The sequence below is a fragment of the Mobula hypostoma genome, chromosome 14, assembly GCF_963921235.1.
Source record: "Mobula hypostoma chromosome 14, sMobHyp1.1, whole genome shotgun sequence".
NCBI classification, from domain to species: domain Eukaryota; kingdom Metazoa; phylum Chordata; class Chondrichthyes; order Myliobatiformes; family Myliobatidae; genus Mobula; species Mobula hypostoma.
Genome location: NC_086110.1, coordinates 2878507 through 2899067, shown reverse-complemented (window position 1 = coordinate 2899067; position 20561 = coordinate 2878507). Strand labels below are relative to the sequence as shown.

Sequence of the window (20561 nt, the reverse complement as noted above, 5' to 3'; positions counted from 1 at the left end):
CAAAAAATATTGAAACCCAACAAAAAACATCACTAAGAATACTTTTCCTGAGGAAATAGTGTTAAATTAAGAAATCTAATGGCATGTTGGCCTTCATAACGGGGGAGTTGAGTATAGGAGCAAAAAGGTCCTTCTGCAGCTGTAGAGGGCCCTGGTGAGACCACACCTGGAGTACTGTGTGCAGTTTTGGTCTCCAACTTTGAGGAAGGACATTCTTGCTATTGAGGGAGTGCAGTGTAGGTTCACAAGGTTAATTCCCGGGATGGCAGGACTGTTATATGTTGAAAGATTGGAGTGACTGGGGTTGTATACCCTGGAATTTAGAAGGATGAGAGGGGATCTGAATGAAACATATAAGATTATTAAGGGATTGGACACGCTAGAGGCAGGAAACATGGTCCCAATGTTGGGGGAGTCCAGAACCAGAGGCCACAGTTTAGGAATAAGGGGTAGGCCATTTAGAACGGAGTTGAGGAAAAACTTTTTCACCCAGCGAGTTGTGGATCTGTGGAATGCTCTGCCTCAGAAGACAGTGGAGGCCAATTCTCTGGATGCCTTCAAGAAAGAGTTAGATAGAGCTCTTAAAGATAGTGGAGTCAAGGGATATGGGGAGAAGGCAGGAACAGGGTACTGATTGTGGATGATCAGCCATGATCACAGTGAATGACAGTGCTGGCTCGAGGGGCCGAATGGCCTACTCCTGCACCTATTGTCTATTGTCTATTATTGTCACAAACAGTGAAGGGGCGAATAATGACAAGGCGAATTTGGGGGCTGAGCCAAGATGGTGTGTTGCAGAATCCCGGGCGAAGAAGTTCCCATGCTCGTTCTACTGGCCCGAGTGCGAAATTGGATCTGTCTGGGTGCCAAAAGGAGAAGTCAGGGCAGAGATTAAGTGCCCATATAATTGGCTCAAAATGCAAGGTTGGATCACTCTTGGGTGCCAAACTGATTTGAAGAGCGTGGGAGCAGTGTAGGGTGGGTGGCAATATCCGGGCCCAGAGCAAGTTGTGGGTGGAGTCTTTCGCAGCAGCCATGCCTGGGTCGCAGTGCAACGTACAATATGCTGTTTAGGCAAATTAAATGCTGGCCCAGATCAGAGGCTAGAGTCAATTTCGCCTTTTCTCTGCAATGGTCACTCCTCTCTCCAGAGCATGGGGCCTTTTGCTGTTCCATCGTTGGGTCAATTTAAACGCTGGCCTAGATAGACTGAAAAGACAGGGTTACAGTCGGGTCAAGAGCCAATTTTGCTTGTTCTCTGCAAAGGTCATCTAAATGGAGCTGAGGCAAGAAGACTGCCCTGGTTGCTGTGCTCCATGCTCACTCGTGTGATGAACTGATCAGCGAGGTTCGGGGCCTACTCCAGGCTGCTCCTGGGTTCCAATCTGAGGACTCAATTTTGGGTTGGAATGGTGTTGTTCGCTTTAAATGTTTGGATGATTTGCATTTTTTTTTCTCTCTTGTAAACCATGTTGGTCTTTTATTTTTACTTATTTATTTATTTTTTCTTCAGCTGGGTTCTTTTGGGTTTCTTGCTTTGTGGCTACCTGTGAGCAAGCAAATCTCAAGGTTGTATAACTTATATATTCTTTGATAATAAATGAATTTTAAATTTCGAATCTTGACCTTGCCAAAGTCTTACTGAAATAATTAAACATACTGCCCTCATCATCACTCATTGTTACCTACTGAAAAACTACAGTCAGGTTAGTCAGATGTGACTTTTGCTTGACAAATACATACTGACTGTTCTTCATTAATAAGTGACTTTCTAAATGAAGATTTATCCTGAGCTTTAGAACAGATTCCTGCATTTAGCCCAACATTGAAGTTAAGCTAATAGGATTGTAATTATTTGGTTTGTCCTTTCTTAACTAATGTGAGAACAGTAGCCATCCTCCCATCCCCAGTCACTACTCCATAGCCAGAGAGAAAAGAAAAATAATAGTCGTAGCCGTCAATATCTTCGTTGACCCTACAATTTCAGACAATAATAACATAGTGGAGAATACAATGTAGGGAAATCAACTGGGAGTTGATCCATTTGCCTAGAAAGATCTGACTCTAGATTCCACCTTTGTCTCTGGAAACTTTCCTTTCCATGCCTGTACCTGTCTGTGGAATATTCATGTTTGATAAATCCCTTCCCTTTTATGTTGTGGATGCTGCGGTAATATCCCAAGTGGAACAAGGCACTTGATGCTAATTGATCACTTAAGTTTGAGAGGGTGATAAAGTAGGAGTCAAAGCTACATCTCGGTGATGTGGACAATGTGGAACTGCCAAATATTCTCGGGCAAAATATTCACAGTTTAAGGGAGAAGTTTTGTCGTCAATCACTAGTAATGGTACCAGCCATAATAGTAGAAAGATGCAGCAGGGAGACAATCAATCACCCATTTACAATCCCATTTTATTCTCCCCACATTGCTATTAATTCACCTCAGATTCTACAATGTATCTTAACACTAGGGGTAATTCATAGCAGCCAATTATCCTACAAGCCTGCATGTTTTTGGGACATGGGGCCAAACCAGAGCAGCCCAGGAAAACACAATACACAGGGACAACCACTAAACAGTGGAGGATCTTGTGGGTCAGGCAGCATAGCTGACCCACACCTTCCCTGCTGAAACCACCCAATAGGTTGTATACTGCTCCAGGTTCCAAGATCTGCTGTCTTGTGTGTCTACAATCACAGGGAGAGGATTCAAGCTGTGCACAGGCAGCACCCACAATGAGGACTGAACCCAGGTCAGATGGAACTAAGTTACAGTCAAGCTATGATGTAATTGAAAGGCCGTGAATTACAGTCAAGGTACAAAGACAAGCTTGAATTTTTGGGAATCATGAAAAAGCACAATAACAGAATGTCATTAATCAAGTTTAATTGACTTTATTCTCTGGTTATTATTGTGATTTTTATGATTCAAAAGATCAACTCTGTTGTGGCATCTTCACCCTAATTCAGTGGTGGAATCAGCAGCTTAGGTCAACCTTTAGACTGTGAGTAAACAAGTCATCCCTTTCTGAGTCCCACTGCACTTCAAGATTGACACACATTTGATTCAGCACATGACCATGTCTCTGTAATGTACAAGGTTCTTGTATTCCATGAACATCTGATATCTTTGTCTTGATGTTTACTCACCAGGGACAGGATGATACCTATCATCTTCATAATTATCTGCCTGGCTACACTTCCCATCATTTACCCTGCCCAAATTCCCTGAATGAATGTCTATAGTAAACATGTACAAGAATATTAGCTGCTGGTTACACTTGCAGTCTGTATATTTGGTTCCACTGACTGAACAGAATACGTTTCATTCCATTTGTAAACCAATTGTAAAGAGATGACCAGAAACAACCAGGTTGATATTCATGCATGTGTTTAGTGCTGGCAACACAAACAAACCTTACCGTTACATCAGTCAAACTGGAATCTGTCTTTGTGCTCCTTTCACAAGTTCTCCTGAGCATCTTTCTCCCATCCTTCAGGCAGCTCATTAAAATCCTATGTCTGACCTGCTGAGTTCTTCCAGCATTTTGTGTGTGTTTCTTTAAAATCCTTGTTTTTTCTGTCTATGCAAGCAGCATGCTCTTTTCAAAAGAATTTCTCCTCTGGTCTCCTCCCTCTTGCTTCTGGAATAAGTGATTTTAATCATATTTTCAACCATTTCTGTGTTTCTTTGAATTTCCTGGCCTCCTTCCAGCCCTTGATATACTTTCCCTCACTTTTCCTTGGCAAGCTGGCCAATCTCCTCTGACCTTGAAATTATATTTCTATCAATCCTTTTCAATCTCCTGATTTCCTCTTGAAAACCCCATATAATATTCCTAACACCCACCACTTTTACTGAAGAAACGTTTGACTTCAATATTCTATTCTGGAACCAATCCTGCCTAATATTCTAAGCAGTTTTCTCTCTTACGATAGTCTTCCTTTTGGAAGGTCCCTTCCAAAAAGAGCAATACAAATCTATTTGGTTTCTTCAGCCTGTTCCCTGCTAATAATCAGAAATGTAAGAGTATCCCATAGGTTTCTAGTGGCAAGTGACTCATCATCTATCTTCTGACTACCGAAAACCTGTCTATTATTGAAATATCTGTACTATCATGGAAAACTCTTTCATTCCTGTAAAAGTGCCTTTTTAACAGTGCGCAAGAAACACAGAATCATTGAAACATCCTAAGTGAATGGCACCCCGTCCTCCAAACTAAACCTTCTATTGCCAGCAAATTGTGCCTGCAACGCATACCATCCATTAAGTGCACCGTAGTGACTTACCAAGTCTTCATCTACACTTCCTTCCAAGCCAGAGACTTTTCCCACCTGTGCTTCTTTTAAAGTCAGATTTGTAAATATATCACCAAGTTTTCCACCAAATATACTACTGGAACTGGCTCCAAAGCAGAACACTTAAGGTACCTTCAGTTCAAATATGCCAGTGGATGAAGAAGCTGAATTACCATCGCCCTCTCAATGACAATTAAAGATGGACAATAATGCTGGGCATTGCCCATCCTATAATGAAGTGTCACAGAGTCAAACAGCACAGAAGCAGGTCCTTGAGTCCTTCAAGCCTCACTTTTTGCCCATCTACATTAATCCCATTTTCCCACCTCCTATGCTTTGTCTATTTAGACCATAAGACCACAAGACATAGCAGAATTAGGCCATTTGGCCCATCGAGTCTGCTCTGCCATTCAATCATGCATGATCCTGTTTTCCCCTCCTCAGCCCCACTCCCAGTAACCTTTGATGCTGTGGCCAATCGAGAACCTATCAATCTTTGTCGTACAAGTACCCTTGTCCTAGACTGCCCCACCATGGGAAACATCCTTTCCACTTCTGCTCTGTCTAGGCCTGTTAAGGTTTCAATGAGATTCCCCCCTCATCCTTCCAAATTCCATGGGCTCTTAACTTGGTAAGCAGCCTCATGTGTGGCACCTTGTTAAAGGCTTTTGGAAAATTCAAATATACAACATCCACTGCATCCCCTTTACCTATCCTACTTGTAATCTCCTCAAAGAATTCCAACAGGTTTGTCAGGCAAGATTTTCCCTTATGGAAACCATGCTGTCTTTGTCCTGTCCTGTACTGTGGTCATCATGTACTCCATAACCTCATTCTTAACAATTGACTCCAACATCTTCCCAACCACTGAGGTCAGGCTAACTGTTCTATGATTTCCTTTCTGCTGCCTTCCTCCTTTCTTAAAGAGTGGAGTGACATAGAAGGAGATGAGTTATACAGCACTCGTTATATGCACATGCAGTTCAACTCTTTGAGGGGTTATGCAGAAAGTTTGAAGTTAATAACTCATTTCCTTCTACCCCAGGCCACAAACTTATCAATCACCCCTGCTGTGGACACTTTCTAGAGGTCCAAGACCTCCACAACCGCTGGACTAAGTGTGTAAATGTAGGAGGGGACAATGTTGAAAAATAAATGTGCTAGGTTTTCTAAAATTGATTCCTTCTACTTTAGGCCATGAACTTATCAATCACCCCTTGTACATTGATAATAAATGTACTTTGAACTTTTAACACTTACCCTCATGACCAAGTGTTTGGTTGCCTGTCCTGATATCTGCGACTGATGTTTGCTGTTAAACTTTGATTTGTGTTTCTTTGTAATTTGGATTACTTTATACATGAGATGTTATTGGTTGTTGTTGGTTGGGTGATCTGACAGTCTTGAATATCTGCATTTACATATGAGCAATAAAATACATGGAATAGGGAACCCAGAACCTTGGGAGAGGTAATAGAAATGAAGAACGAATACCTTAATTACTTGTCACTAGATTGTAAGATGTTTTTGATTATAGGTACAAGGAAGGCCAACATCTGGAAAACAGGGAGATTATCAAAGTTGTGAATACCTCATCAATGGAAGCTGAAGTTTCCTTCTGTTATCAGCATGATGTTAAAGCTGCCACCTACCTTGTGGATCCACCAAGTCTGACACTTGCAGCTCATCAAGAAAGGGTTTGTACCTTTTTACTGAGATGATATCATGCACTAGAACCGTGGTTTCCCCTTGCCTTATGTAAGTCTGCAACTACTACTTATTTTTAATTTATTTGACAGGGTTGAATACAAGTACGTAGGTACTGTTTTTGTTATTTTTTCATTGCTAAGAGTGTATAATATATAACTGGGATGGATTTAACAAGTATAGTGCTTGTTTAATGAAATGAGGTATCAAATTTTAGTGAGTAACAAAAGACAGAATAAGTTTTGATTTAGTTAACAATTCAGTATGGCTATTTGTTAACATTATTAGAGAAATTATTTTGACAGCTGTTAATATTTTATTCTGCATTCTTTTTTCCTGCTTTTGTACATATACATGGAATAACCTTTCTGGATGGTATGTTATCAAAATGTTCACTGTATCTTGGTATATATAACAATAAACCAATTACCAGTTAATGAGGATGCTTATTGATGTGTGCTTGAGTACAGCATGGAGGGGTGAGCTGAGGACAGAGTGGAATATTTCAGTTGCACATTATAGATATGAGACGATGACCGTCAGCATTGGTACTGTTTATGAGGATATAGTCAAGACTTTGGATGGTGCTGACAAGGGAACAGGTGAGATAGCTTTGATGATGTTTGTGTGCATGAGTTGTAAATTATGGATGCAATTGGTACTGCATGGAAGATTTTAGTTGTAACTTGCGATGATGCAATATAGACCATTGCAGTATAGATAGTGATAATATTATTGAGAGAGAAGACAAGATTTTCCATGGATGTTATTAGTGTAGATTTTTTTTATTAGTGTTAATGAGATAGCGTTAGGTAGTGCTGGTTTGGATATTATATTGTTCTATTTTTATTTGATTTTAAGAAGGAATTATTTGGTGTCGTCCGAGATTAGGTTAGTAAAGGGGAACTCGATGACCACTGTGAATAGTGTCACTGGAAATAGTGTTTTCTTTTTGGGTGTTATTAGAGTATTAACTTTGATTGGATGATATTTATGAGGGTATGTTTGGGTTAGTGTGAGTTTGATGGGTTGGGTGGTTACTTATTTTTATTTAGAAAGTGTAAAGTTTGATTGGATGATATTAGAGTGTTTGTAATTTATATCAGTGTAATCTGAACTTGATGTACGTGTGCCATGTACATTTTGATTGAATGATGTTTGCATGGGTAGAGTACTGAAGAATGTTAATGACAATGTGTGTTGACCTTAAATGGAACTGAGTGTTTAGTGCAGACTTTAATTGGATGATACGGAGTATAACCTAAACTCTAGATGATATTAGTAGAACTACTGTAAATTTGGCTGATCAGCACCAAAGAACATTGAGTCTAGACTCTAGGCTGTGGTTCTGAGATTACATTTAGCTGCTGATTTTGGTTGGTACATTTTGGAGTTTATAAATTACCTTATCAGTGCTATACCTCAAGGACATTTTTACATGTGGCATATCAGTATGAAATTGGCCACGGTCTTCATGTGGTGAAGGTGTTCTGGTTGGTTTCTCGCCGTGGTGATCCCTTGCAAACTTCTAGTTCATTCTTCTTCATTCTGTGATTGGAATGAAAAGCCTCATTCAGGAATGCACTTTTCATGTCTTTATGATGAAGAATAAACAGTAGCCATGGTGAGAGATTCCATTATCATGGTACACAATGATGGCACAAGGAAGTCGGATGAGATATTAGATGAAAAGGAATAAATGAACATGGAATGAATGAGGACATTGAAAGGAGCAATGTAAATGTCTTCAGTGATAAATAGATCCAGTGGCCTGATGGTTTAGTTATAACAACAGTTGATATCACAAATATATCTTCCAGGACATCATGATCTGGGCCTATCCAACCAGCCCTGGGAAATTTGACGACAATCTTGTCTGTTGTATACGAGAAAATCCCGAACCGGTCCTCTTTAAGGTATCCTGTTATGGAGTCCGTGCAGAGCTGGAGGTTGACCGCAAACAGCTGCACTTTGACAAAATTATTCTTCACAGGTTAGTTTTCCTCAAAGTTCCCCAATGGATATGGCAGCAACATGTTACAAATAGACATATCAATGTATTCTCTATTCAAGAGTGCTAATTGAAAGCTGTGTCAGGGACACCATTATTAACAATCAATTTGGCTCAAAAGCTATTCAATTTAATACTCATCAATGGTCACTTTCCCAGTGGGAATACTGTAAGTGTGTGAGGAAGCAAGGAGTAGAAGACAGCCATCTGTCTGGGCACTAAAAGCATCTTTGCCACACCTTCCCGGCTGTACCTCAGTCCCAATCATTCACATGCCATTTTCTTTGCTGCTTCTTAAGTATGTACCTTGTTTTTTTGTATTGAGCAGTGACTTGTTTAAGCCACTCTTGTGAAATTTAGGTGGTTTTTCACACCAAGTAACAATATGTTACTTTAGCTTAATAGTAAAGCTAAAGTAGTATCACCAGACGTTCAAAATGAGATAAAGTTATTGCACCAACACCCACATCTAACCTTGAGTTGTGTATGTAGATTTGGTATTTTCTCCTCTAATCATGTGGTTTTCCAATCTCCTCCCACATCCCTAAGACACGCAGGTCACTGCAGTGGAGATAAGTGAAAGAAACAAGGTTGAGGGGAGGAGATATTGGGAAGAATTAATTACAGAAAATTAGTGAGGCAATGGGATTGCATAGACTCTGAGTTGAAATAGCTCCTTCTATGGTAAAAGGAAAGATGGGACGCGCTGTGTGGAAATAGAGACGCTGAAATATTGACAGAAGCAACTGGACTTTGTCGTGCTTTTACTTCTGATTTGGAGCTGGAGTTACGTCATCAGTCTCCCAGCTGATTCGATGATATCAGGAGAGGCACCCAGCCTCTGCTTTTAGATTCCCACGGCAGACGGTAACAAATCAAACTGACAGCTCTCATCATCTTCTGCAGGGAATTTCTATAGTACCTAAACTTTGTATAGAAGTCGGACAGTAGTTGTGTAGCTCAGAACTCATGCCAAAGGTAGAATGGAGGTTCCATAATCTCATGGGGAAGTATCAGCAGATCAACAGACCTGAGAGCTTAGAATATGATATGAGTTGGGCATTAAACTGATTATTTAAAATCTGCTAATAACAACAGAGGATGTTATTTTAAACTGGATAATTTATCTAGTTATTAGTGGACACATAATCATGCACATTACAACATTATATGGTGGCACAGTAATGTTGTGGTTAGTATAACGCTTTACAGTGCTAGCTGTTAGATTGGGATTCAATCCCTGCTGCTGTCTGCAGAGCAGTTTGTATCTTCTCCCCATGACTGTGTTGGTTTCCAACAAATGCTCTGGTTTCCTCCACATTTCAAAGATATACAAGTAAGGGTTAGTAAGCTGAGGGCATAGTGATGCTTGCCTCCAGCACATCTCGGATTGTGTTGGTCCTTGTATGTTTCAATATACACTCAAAGTTCAAAGTACATGTATGTCACCATATACTACCCTGAGATACATTTTCTTATGGGCATTCACAGATACAACAAACACAACAGAATCAATGAAAGACTGTACCCTACAGAATGGACAAATAACCAATGTGCAGAAGACTGTAAAAATACAAAAAGAAAGCAAAAATTTATAATAATAAATAAATAAATAAATAAGCAATGAATATTGAGAACATGAGATGAAGAGTCTTTGAAAGTGAGTCCATAGGTTGTGGGAACAGTTCAGTGGTGGGGCAAGTGAACTTCAGTGGTTATCCGGACTGGTTCAAGAACCTGAAGGATGAGGGGTAAATAATTGCTCCTGAACCTGGTGGTGTGGGTCCTAAGGCTCCTATGCCTTCCTCCTGATGGAAGCAGTGAGAAGAGAGTATGACCCGGGTGGTGGGGGTTCTAGATAATGGATGCTGCTTCCTGCGACAGCCTCTGTGTGTCATGGTCCGGATTGGGGTCCCTTTAAATTTACTTTGTTTATGTTACGATCCGGACTGTTGACTCCCTGTTTCCCTTTGGTTCCCTGTTTTCCCGTGTCCCTCGGCCTTGGTGATTAGAGGCAATTTACTCCCGGCTGAACCGGTAGTTTATAGTCTCCGGCTTTCAGCTGTTCGGTGCGAGAGCGTTTACAAAGTCACCAAGGTACAGCGTGCCAATGTCATCTGGCGGAAGCCAGCCTAGTCTCTGACCGAAGCGAGTGCTGGTAATTCGCCTTTCCTCACCGGAGCAACCCTGTCCAGTTACCTCGCCGAAGCGAGCCTGCAAAGTTTCCTCACTGAGGTGGGTCCGTCAGTTAACCCACCGGAGGGAATCAAGAACCGCTGTCTATTGTTCCTGGGCCGAGTCGAGAGCTCGTCACTACCCGGAGGCTCCAAGTCAAGTCCTGGCTCCCTGGTGGCATCCAAGTTCCGAGTCAAGTCCCGGCCCTGGCCGTCTGTGATTCCTGTCCTATCCCGTCGTCTGAATCCCTTCTCTGCCCCTCTCGCCTCTAGCCCTCATCTGCAGTCCCCGCCTGCATTTCAGTGTAGTTCCATCTCCGGAGCTAGATAGATACCGTCTGGTGTTCTTTCGTGTTGGTCTTGTCTTGTCCTTGCTTCCATGGGGTAAGTCTGGCCATCTTGCCGTTGCACCGCGGGGAGTCATGTCTTGTCTTGTTCTCGCCTCTGTGGGGTAAGTCAGGCCGTCTTGCCATTGCCCTGTGGAGGGTCATGAGTCCCGGCCCTATGTCCTGTACCCAAGGAGGGGTCCCGACTCTGTGTTCTGTGTATGTGTCCATGGTTCCATGTACCTGCTCCCCAAGACCGAGGCTCTATGTTCCCATGTTCCTCCTCTCCCTAGCCCATGTCATGTCCTTGCCTGGTTCTGGGGTCCAAGCCCGAGGCAAGAGCCAGGTACTGGGTCCTTGCCCAGTCTCTGGCTCGGAGTCCATACCCTAGCCTCTTCATGTCTCCTCTAGTTCTGGGAGCAGATTCTGAGTACACGCCCAGACCCCTAAGTCCCAGCCTAGTCGTAGTCCTGAGTCCTTGTCCAGTCGCTACTCCTGCTCCTGCCTTGCTCTCCTGGTATCGAACAATAAACTCAATCTAAGTAATCTCACAAGATGTGTCTTGCATTTGGGTCCACCCTTGCCCCCAATGCCCCCCCATTGTGACACTGTGTAGGTGTGTTCAATGGTGCGGAGGGCTTTACCAGTGATGGACTGGGCTGCATCCACTGCTTTTTGTAGGTATTCTCATTCAAGGGCATTGGTGTTTCCATACTAGGTCATGGTGCAAACAATCAATATACTCTCCACAGCATAACTGTAGAAGTTTGTCAAAGTTTCAGATGATATGCTGGATTTTCGCTCGTATGTGTGACAAATAAAGCTAATCTCTTTAATCTATTTAACACAGACCAGTTAAATGTCCATGAAGTTCTAAATCATTTAATAATTGCCATCACTGGATTTGTAATTGTTACGAAGTAGAGAATGACTATCATTGGGCTTTAGTTGTTGGCAGTCCCAAAGGTGGGCAGTTATGGTGCTGTTTAGAATTGAATCATCTTTGAACATGGAATTAAACAAAAAATACCAATTGATTATTATAAACAAATGCTGAAAGGTGAAAATAGAAACAAGAAGTGTTGGAAATAGCAGCTCGGGTGACAAAGACCAAATGGTTGATTGTGGACTTCAGGGTGACACACACCAGTTCAGACTGAGTGGCGAGCAGAGGAAAGGGTGGGCAGCTTCAGGTTCTGTGTGTCAGCACCTTGGAAGATCTGTCCTGGGTCCAGCACATTGATGCATTCAGAAAGAAGGTGTGCTGGTGGTTCTACTTCATGAAAAATTTGAGGGGATTTGGTATGTCACCAAAGAATTCTTGCTAATTGCTGAAGATGTGTGGTGTGGAGCATTTGGACTGGTTGATTCACAGCCCAGCATGGAAGCTCCGATGGTCAGAATTAGAGAATGGAAAGTATGTAGGCTCAGCCTGGTCCACCATGTCCACACCCTCTCCACCCTCAAGGAGATCTTCAAGGGGTGGTGCATCAAAAGGCTGCCTCTATCACTAATAAGCCCCCACCATCTGGGACATGAACCTTTATCAGTACTACCATGAGGGAGGAGGTACAGGAGCCGGAAAACTTACACTCAACAATCTAAGAACAGCTTCTTACCTCACCATCAGATTTCTGAACGGTCCACGAACGGTACCTCATTATTCCTTTCTTCTGCATTATTTATTTATTTTGTAAGTTAGAGTAATTATTTTGTCTGTGCATTGTATTGCGACCACAAATCAGCATATTTCACATCATGTAAGACAGTGATAGGAAACCTGATTCTGTAGAGAAACAGAATTAACACTTAAGGCCAATTGCCTTTAATACGGCTCATCTATTTTAACTTAGTTCCTTTCACCTGACTAACGTGAGCTGCATTTAGACCATAAGACCAAAAGGTATAGGAGCAGAAGTAGGCCTGTTTGGCCCATGGAGTCTGCTCTGCATTTAAAGTTCGTTAACAGCAGAGAATGAATGTAACGGATCTATTGGTGACCCCAGGATACTAAACATGTAAAAAATAGCCTAATAATTGAACTAATTTCTCCTGAACAAAACCACTTGCTATTAACTAATATATTCAAAATAACCAACCTGTAGCCACATACACACACATTCTTTATTTTTGGATACACACTGCACTCTCCCTATGCTTATTATTATCAACATACAGTAGCTGAAATTTCTCCCAGAATTACGTTCTAGCTGCTCTTCCTTCTTTGAAGTGAATGTGGGTTCAAGTCACACTAGGCAGACCATCACATGATCTAGACAGAAGGACAGAGAATTGCTGAACGAGCCGACCTTCAGGTGAAACGCTAAGCCTCTTCAACGTCTCTGGTCAGCCTCAAGGATCCCAGGCACTATTCCGAGGAGAGGCACAGAGACAGGGCTTTGTCCCACCATGTCCATGCTGACCACTATGCTCATTATTGTATTTATTGGTAGATACCGTGTGTCACTGTAGACATCAACAGTATTTTGGCGAGAGCATTCATCTCCATTCAAGGCATCTTCGGCTTTCTGCAGTGCAGTTTACTTTGTGGCTGCGGCTTGCTTTAGTTTGTGAGGCCTTTGCCAGTTCCCATCCTAACATCTGTCCAAAAATGCAGTTACTTGTTGATCTTCTCTTGTAGTTTGTGGAATACATGCCACCCTGTTTCCCTGTCGAGACACTCACAACTCTTCCACATGTATCTCACCTCACAATGTCCATACACGTGCAAGCTCACAGATGAATGCAAGTTTTGATATTATCCTTTCAGGAAAGACAGAAAGAGCCTCAACATGCGGAACACTTGCCTTTTGCCAGTGGCCTGGAGAATCACCGGGCTGGAGAATTTGGGTGATGACTTTTCTCTATCTCAGGACCAGGGAGTCATCGAACCCAAAGCTGAATTTTGTGTGCATATGCATTTCAGAGCCACAAGACAGATCAATCTACGAAAGTACATTCGACTGGAGGTAAGTGCAAGGAGGAGAGCTCCCAGGTGAAATAATGTCCCATGGAAGAGGTCACAACCAAAACAGGAGCTCCTGTTTTAACTGACAGTGAGAATGCGTGTGCATTGTGAGAGTGAAGCCCCTTTGACGCCAGAGGAGGCTGACGTCAAACACAGAATGAGACTCAGGAAATTAAACGAGAATCTATTTCCTGTATCTCATCTCATGTTTGATATGGGATAACTGTGCACACTGCTCCTGGCTCATGGCTGGGAGCTAGATTTCAGACATGCCGTCAGACGGGGAGGAAGGAATCTGCAGGTTTCTTTGTGGAATTTCTTGTTCAATAAAATTATGAAATTAATTAAAAATACATTTGTAGACATTCCTCAAGTTATGACAGGGTTTCATTGCCGGGATCTGTTTGTAAGTAGGAAATGGACATCAGTATGTGGGAGAGGATCACAAAACGGCTGTGCCAGGTGTGTGAGCAGGGGCTAGCCACTGGTAAGGACTCAGTGAGTATTTCTGCATCGTGCTCCCAGCTCTGCCCCTGATTGCTGTTGGCTCAGGCCTGGTGAGAGAAGAAGTGGGGTGCTGGGTGTGTGGAAGAGAAGTCACCTGGCAGAAGATGTCTTCAGCCTTGCAGCAGCTGGCAGCTCTGTGTCCATCCGTGCCACTGGTCTTCCAAACACTCACTCATACATAAGGGCTTCCTATGAACCAAGATAAGTCAGATGTTTGTAATCCAGGGACGGCCTATAATGAAAAACCTCTGTCAAAATAAACAGTTATATATGAACAAGAGTAGACATCTAATATAATCAAACTAAATTAGTGCTCAGCTCTCATTTGCAATTTGATCCAGTTGTTGAATACCCAGTGACTATAAGGCATAGGAGCTGAATTAGGCCATGTGATGCACTCAGTCTGCTCTGCCATTTTGTCTCGGATGATTTGTTTTCCCTGTGAACCCCATTCTCCTGTCCTAATCAGTCAAGCACCTATTAACGTCCACCTTAATATACCAAATGACTTGTCCCACATAGCTGTCGGTTGCAATGAATTCCAAAGATTCCTCACCCTCTGGCTGAAGGAAGTCTTCCTCATCTCTGCTCCAAAGGAGTGTCCTTTTATCCTGAGGCTGTACCCACTCTATGTTCATGTTCACACATCCCTTGGTGTCGATGGGAGGTCAAAGAGGTGGAGCAGTTGCATTTCTGATTGGGGAGGATGTTATAGTTGCACTCAGAGAGAACATACTAGCAGCTCATCCACCGAGGTAACATGGGTAGAGCTCAAAAAATAAGAAAGGTGCAATCACTCTGGGTGATATTATAGGCCTCCCAATAGCCACTAGATGATAGGAGAACAGATATGTAGACAGATTATGGAAAGATGTAAAAGCAACAAGGTTGTCATAGTTGCTGATTTAATTTCCCCAGTATTGACTGAGAATTACTTCTTGCAAGAGGCATAGATGGGACAGAATTTCTTCAGTGCATTCAAGAGGGTATCTTCATGGATAATCCAGCTGGGGATGACCTTATTTTAGGAAACAAGCCTTGCAGGTGACTAGCCTTTCAGTGCGATGGCATCTTGAGAACGGTGGTCACAACTTTTTAGGCTTTAAGATAGTGAAGTGTCTGTGCTTTGCAGAGCACAACTGAACCGAGAGAAGGCAAATTATGAGCTGAGAGTAGAAAACTGGGAGAAACTATTATCAAATATGTGGGAATTGTTTAAAGACCAGCTGATCAGAGCCTCGGACCAGCATGATCCAGTACAGAGGAAGGACCAGGATAACAGGATAATGGAGCCTTGGATGACAAAAGATGTTATAAATTTAGTCAAAAGGAAAAGCGATGAATATGCTAAATTTAGGAAGCTAATATCAGACAAGGCACATTCTAGAGGTAGCAGGTGGAAGCTCAAGCAAGGATTAGGAAGTCTAATAGGACCTATGAAATGACCTTGATAAGTAGGATTAAAGAAAATATCAAAATGCATGCATCAAGAACAAGAACATAACTAAGGAGAAGGTACAACCAGTAAGGGATAGCGGGAAGACCGGGGATGGGGGCAAGGTACTCAATGAGTGCTTGACATCTATGTTCACCAAGGATATGGAAGATAGTGTGGCAGTGTGGGGTATGCTATCATGAGATCAAGACTGAGATGGTACAGGGGCTTCAGTAGCAACAGTCATGGTTCTGAAGGTATGCTGTTCCTTTGTTCAAAAAGGAAAATAGGAATAATGTAGGAAAATATAGGCTGGTGAGCCTCACATTAGTAGTAGTGAAGCAATTAGAGAAAATCCTGAGGGATAGGATTGATATATAATTGGAAAAACATGGCCTGTTTAGGGCCACTCAGCATGGCTTTGTGCTGCAGGGTAGGTCATGTCTTACTAACTTAACTGGGCTCTTTGAGGAGGTGACATAGGTGATTGATTAGGGTAAGGCAGTAGATATTATCTTCATTAATTTTAAGAAGGTACTTCACCAGGTCCTTCATGTTAGGCTGATGCAGAAGATTAAGATGCACGGTTATTCCATGGTATCTCATTAGATTGACTTGTCCTTTGCAGACAAAAGATTATGGTGGAAGGGGGTTATTCTGGCTGAAAGTCCAGGCCTAGTGTTTTTCTGCAGAGATTTGTGCTGGGATTTCTGTTATTTGTAATATATATAAATAATTTGGATGATTTATGGCTCTTAAACGTATTAATGTACAGAGCGATATTGAGGTCTAAGTCCTTAGCTTCCTGAAAATGGACACACAGGTAGATAGGTTGGTAAAGAGAACACATGGCATGCTTGTCTGCATTGGCCAGAACAATGAGTATAAGGGTAAGGAAGTTATGTTCCAGCTATGTAAAGCTTTGGCCACATATGAATTATTACCACACACATCAAAGTTGCTGGTGAATGCAGTAGGCCAGGCAGCATCTCTAGGAAGAGGTACAGTCGACGTTTCAGGCCAAGACCCTTCGTCAGGACTAACTGAAAGAAGAGCTAGTAAGAGATTTGAAAGTGGGAGGGGGCGGGGGAGATCCGAAATGATAGGAGAAGACAGGAGGAGGAGGGATGGAGCCAAGAGCTGGACTGGTGATTGGCAAAAGGGATATGAGAGGATCATGTTATTACGTCAGTTTTGGTCATCCCAGCAGAGGCTTTGGAAAGGGTGCAGAAGAGATTTAGCAGGATGCTGACTGAATTAGAGGATATGAGCAATAAGGAGAGGTTGGAAAAACGTGTTATTTTCTTTGGAGTGATAGAGGTTGAGGGGAAACCTGATAGAACTTCATAAAATTGTGAGCCGTAGATAGGATAGACAGTTAAATCTTTTTGCAAGGGTAGAGATATCAGACAGTAGAGGACATGCTTAACATGAGAGAGGGAAAATTTAAGGGAAATGTGTGGACAGTTTTTTTCACACACAAAGTGGTTAATACCTGTAATGAACTACCAAGGGTAATGGTGGAAGCAGGCCATGATAGTGGCATTATTAAGAGGCAGTTTGATAAACACATGAATATGTTAGGTATGGAGGTATGTGGATCATCGTGATTTGGTTTAATTTGGAATTTATCTGTGCGGCAGATATTGTGTGCTGAAGGGTTTGTTACTGTACTGTGCTGTTCTGTGTTGTATTGTTTCTACTTCTCTCCTGAGGTCTACGACGCAGAAAACATTATCGGCATCGTTCAGACAGAAAACATTCTGGTCCTTGCAGAAGCTTATGATGTTGCACTGGACATCACTTTCCCTAAAGGTAAACTAACATCACTGTTATAGAAGATGCATTACTGTGAGGAACAGGCAACAGTAACAAATGAAACTAGAGAAGAGCACGTGGCCTCTTTTGATCATTGAATAACATCAGAACAAAAAGTGTGCCTTGTCCACTGTTCTGCTCAGTCATTCATCACCAGTCCCTGAAGAACAAAAACAGCAAGTAACTATTTAAAATTTACACTAACAGTGCACTAGGCAAAGCTGCTTCTTTCCAGACCCCATGTTGCTCTTTGTGGAGCTGTTTCATTAAAATGGTTAGACCAGAACAAATTGAACTACATTGTTGAAGATACATACCTGCTACCTATCCCACAATCTGTTTGACCCACTCTATCAGGAAAGAGGCACAGGAGGGTCAGGACTTGGACTGCCGGACTGGGTAGCAGGCTGTGAGACTAATGAATACTCTGCCACAACCGAGGTCTTGTCGCTAGGATAACAAGCTGTTTACTTTTTACCTGGGCTGCTCAGTAGCTCCCAAGGACTTGGACCTCGAGCACTATTGAAGGTGACAGCTGCTGGGTTCACATTGTTAGCTGCTTTTTAAATTCAAAACACGGTTCACATTGTGCAGACATTTTCCAGAAACCACAGCATAGCTGGAAATGTTTTCTCAGAGTTGAGGGAAGCTGTGTGGGGGGAGGGATCTCAGCCAGCACTTCACTAATTTGTGTCTTAACATGCTTGAACAAGTCAAGCACTTCCAGTGTCAGAGCCCCCTCCCAAATGAAATGGTGTAGGCCCTGAAACATCATAGGTTGTACCAAATTCAAGTAGTTGCTACATTGCAAATTATGTTCCACTCATCATAAGACATAGGAGCAGAATTAGGCCATTCGGCCCATCAACTAAAGCTGAGAGGATTAATAAATCATGGCTAATTCATTATCCCTGTCAACCCCATTCTCCTGCCTTCACCCCTTAACCTTTGATGCCCTGCCTAATCCAGAACCTATCAACTTCTGCTTTAATTATGCCCAATAACTTGGTTTTCACACCCGTCTGTGGCAAAGAATTCCACAGATTCAACACCCTCGAGTGAAAGAAAATCCTCCTCATCTCTATTCTAAACTGACATCCCTTTATGCTGAGGCTGTGCCCTCTAGTCTGGAGGCTGCTGTGGATTCATTACATCATTAAAAGAATAATAGAGATAAAGATATTAGAGTCATAGAGTAATATAACTTTTGCCCAACGAGTCCTTGCTAACCATGGTTCCCAGCTAGTCCCAGTTTCTTGCATTTGGCTGACATCCCTTTAAGTCCCACCCCACCACTTACCCATCCTTTTCTATCTGTATCACACACTGGCTGCATCAGCTCACATTCCCATTTGTTAAGTTTTTACATTGCAACAAGAAACTCATTCCTCTCTGTCCATTGTTAGACTTTTGACTCCAGCAGCAGTTGTCATCATAATATAGAAACAGAAAATGCTCGTGGTCAGTGGGTCTGGCCACATCATTTGGAAGAAGAAACAGAGTTAATATTTCAGGTTGAAGACCCTTCAACAAAACCAGGAACTCTGGATGAACCATGAAATCTACAATCTGCTGTGGGCCACGTTGGTGGCATTCAGGTCTGGTGACCCAGGTACGGTCCCTGGAAAGCTATTTCACCGGCAAAGTGGCAACTGCAGACCAAACTTAAATCACAGAAGGATGCTGGACAGCTGGGGCAGAGCTTGAGTGCTATTACCTCTCACAAAATGAAACCAAGTGACATACAGTCGGTGACAACAAGGCTTCGCTCCCAGATGGGCTCAATACCTTCTATGCTCATGAAACTCCCTGGTTTCCTTGGCTGCATAAGTCTAGGGAAGTCGCCTCTGGTCCCGCCAAACCCGTGAGATAGAGATTGTTCTCCCACCCCAAACCGCAGTTTGTGTGGATGCTGTGTGATTTGTTACAAACTAGTGACATGGAATAACAGACAGTACATTGCATACGATTAAAGGAATTATATTTATGAATCTTAACTGAAGGGTTAGGAAAGAAAAACAAAAAGAAAAGGGCCCATTCTAATTAAACAGTCAAATGTGCACAAGTTGCAGCTCATCTTGAACTTCTCTGTCACTCACGCTGGGCTTCTATCGACGTGAAAGCACTCACCACCTTCTGAACACTGCTTGCAATCCATCTTAACAAACAGGTCTCCCACCTACAACCCGTTCTCCCCAGCGTCTTCTCTCTTCATCTCCCGCAGCACAAAAACCTTAAGCCCAACCTTAGTGTCCCTCACCAGAGAAAGCCCCCCTCAGTTCTACCTTCCTAGTTGGATGGCACACATTTTTGACCATTCCTTATTTTTAACAATAACCCAAACAAGCTGAAAACAGAACAGACTGTTCTTACAGAAGCGATAAATGGAATACATGTAGCATAACAGTAAAAATAAGAACCAGGGCATTACACTCACTTTAACCATCAAATCATGGAGACCCACAGCCCCCAACAACTCTGTGTTTTCAGTCTCTGAGGCTGATGTGTGAGCATCCTTCAGGACGGTGAACTCCAGGAATATATCCAGCCCAGATGGGGTACCTGGCCAAGTACTAAAGACCTGTGCTGATCAGCTGGCTGGAAAGTTCACTGATGTATTTAACCTCTCACTTTAGCCATCTGAGGTACCCACCTGCTTCAAGCAGGCTTTAATTATACTAATGCCTAAGAAGAAAGTGGTAACCTGCCTCTTTGACTATCATCCAAGGGCACTTAGATCCACAGTGATGAAGTGCTTTGAGACAATGGTGATGAATCATATCAACACCCACCTGAGAAGCAACTTGCATTCACTCCAGTATGCCTATGAGCACAATAGGTCTGCAACAGATGCCATTTCATTGGCTCTTCACTCAACCCTGGAACATCAGCAAACATGTATGCATCACGATACGCTTTATTGATTACAGCTTGGCATTCAACATTATCGTCCCTTCAAAACTAATCAGTAAGCATCAGGACATTGGCGTCAATATCTCCTTGTGCAATTGGATCATCGATTTCCTCACTTGCAGACTCCAGTTAATTCAGATTGGCACCAACATCTTTTCCACAATCTCTATCAGCACAGTTGCCGGACCGGAAGGCTGTATGCTTAGTTCCTGCTCTATTTGTTGACTGTGTGGCTAGGCACAGCTCAAGTGCCATATTTAAGTTTGTTGATGGTACAACTGCTGTTGCCCGAATCAAAGTTCAAAGTACATTCATTATCAAATTATGCATACATTATACAACCTTGAGATTCGTCTCCTAACAGGCAGCCACTAAATAAAGAAAACAAAGGAACCCATATAT

General features: G+C 42.5%; 1 protein-coding gene across 1 annotated transcript in view; it reads left to right on the top strand.

Moving 5' to 3' along the window:
• The window catches only part of hydin (HYDIN axonemal central pair apparatus protein), a 977428-nt gene that overhangs the window by 706603 nt on the left and 250264 nt on the right, over nucleotides 1-20561 (top strand). Inside the window, exons 51-54 of the mRNA XM_063066586.1 lie at nucleotides 5838-5997; nucleotides 7828-8000; nucleotides 13289-13487; nucleotides 17144-17243. Of these exons, the coding sequence (XP_062922656.1) occupies nucleotides 5838-5997; nucleotides 7828-8000; nucleotides 13289-13487; nucleotides 17144-17243 (632 nt within the window). The remainder of the gene's footprint in view (nucleotides 1-5837; nucleotides 5998-7827; nucleotides 8001-13288; nucleotides 13488-17143; nucleotides 17244-20561) is intronic.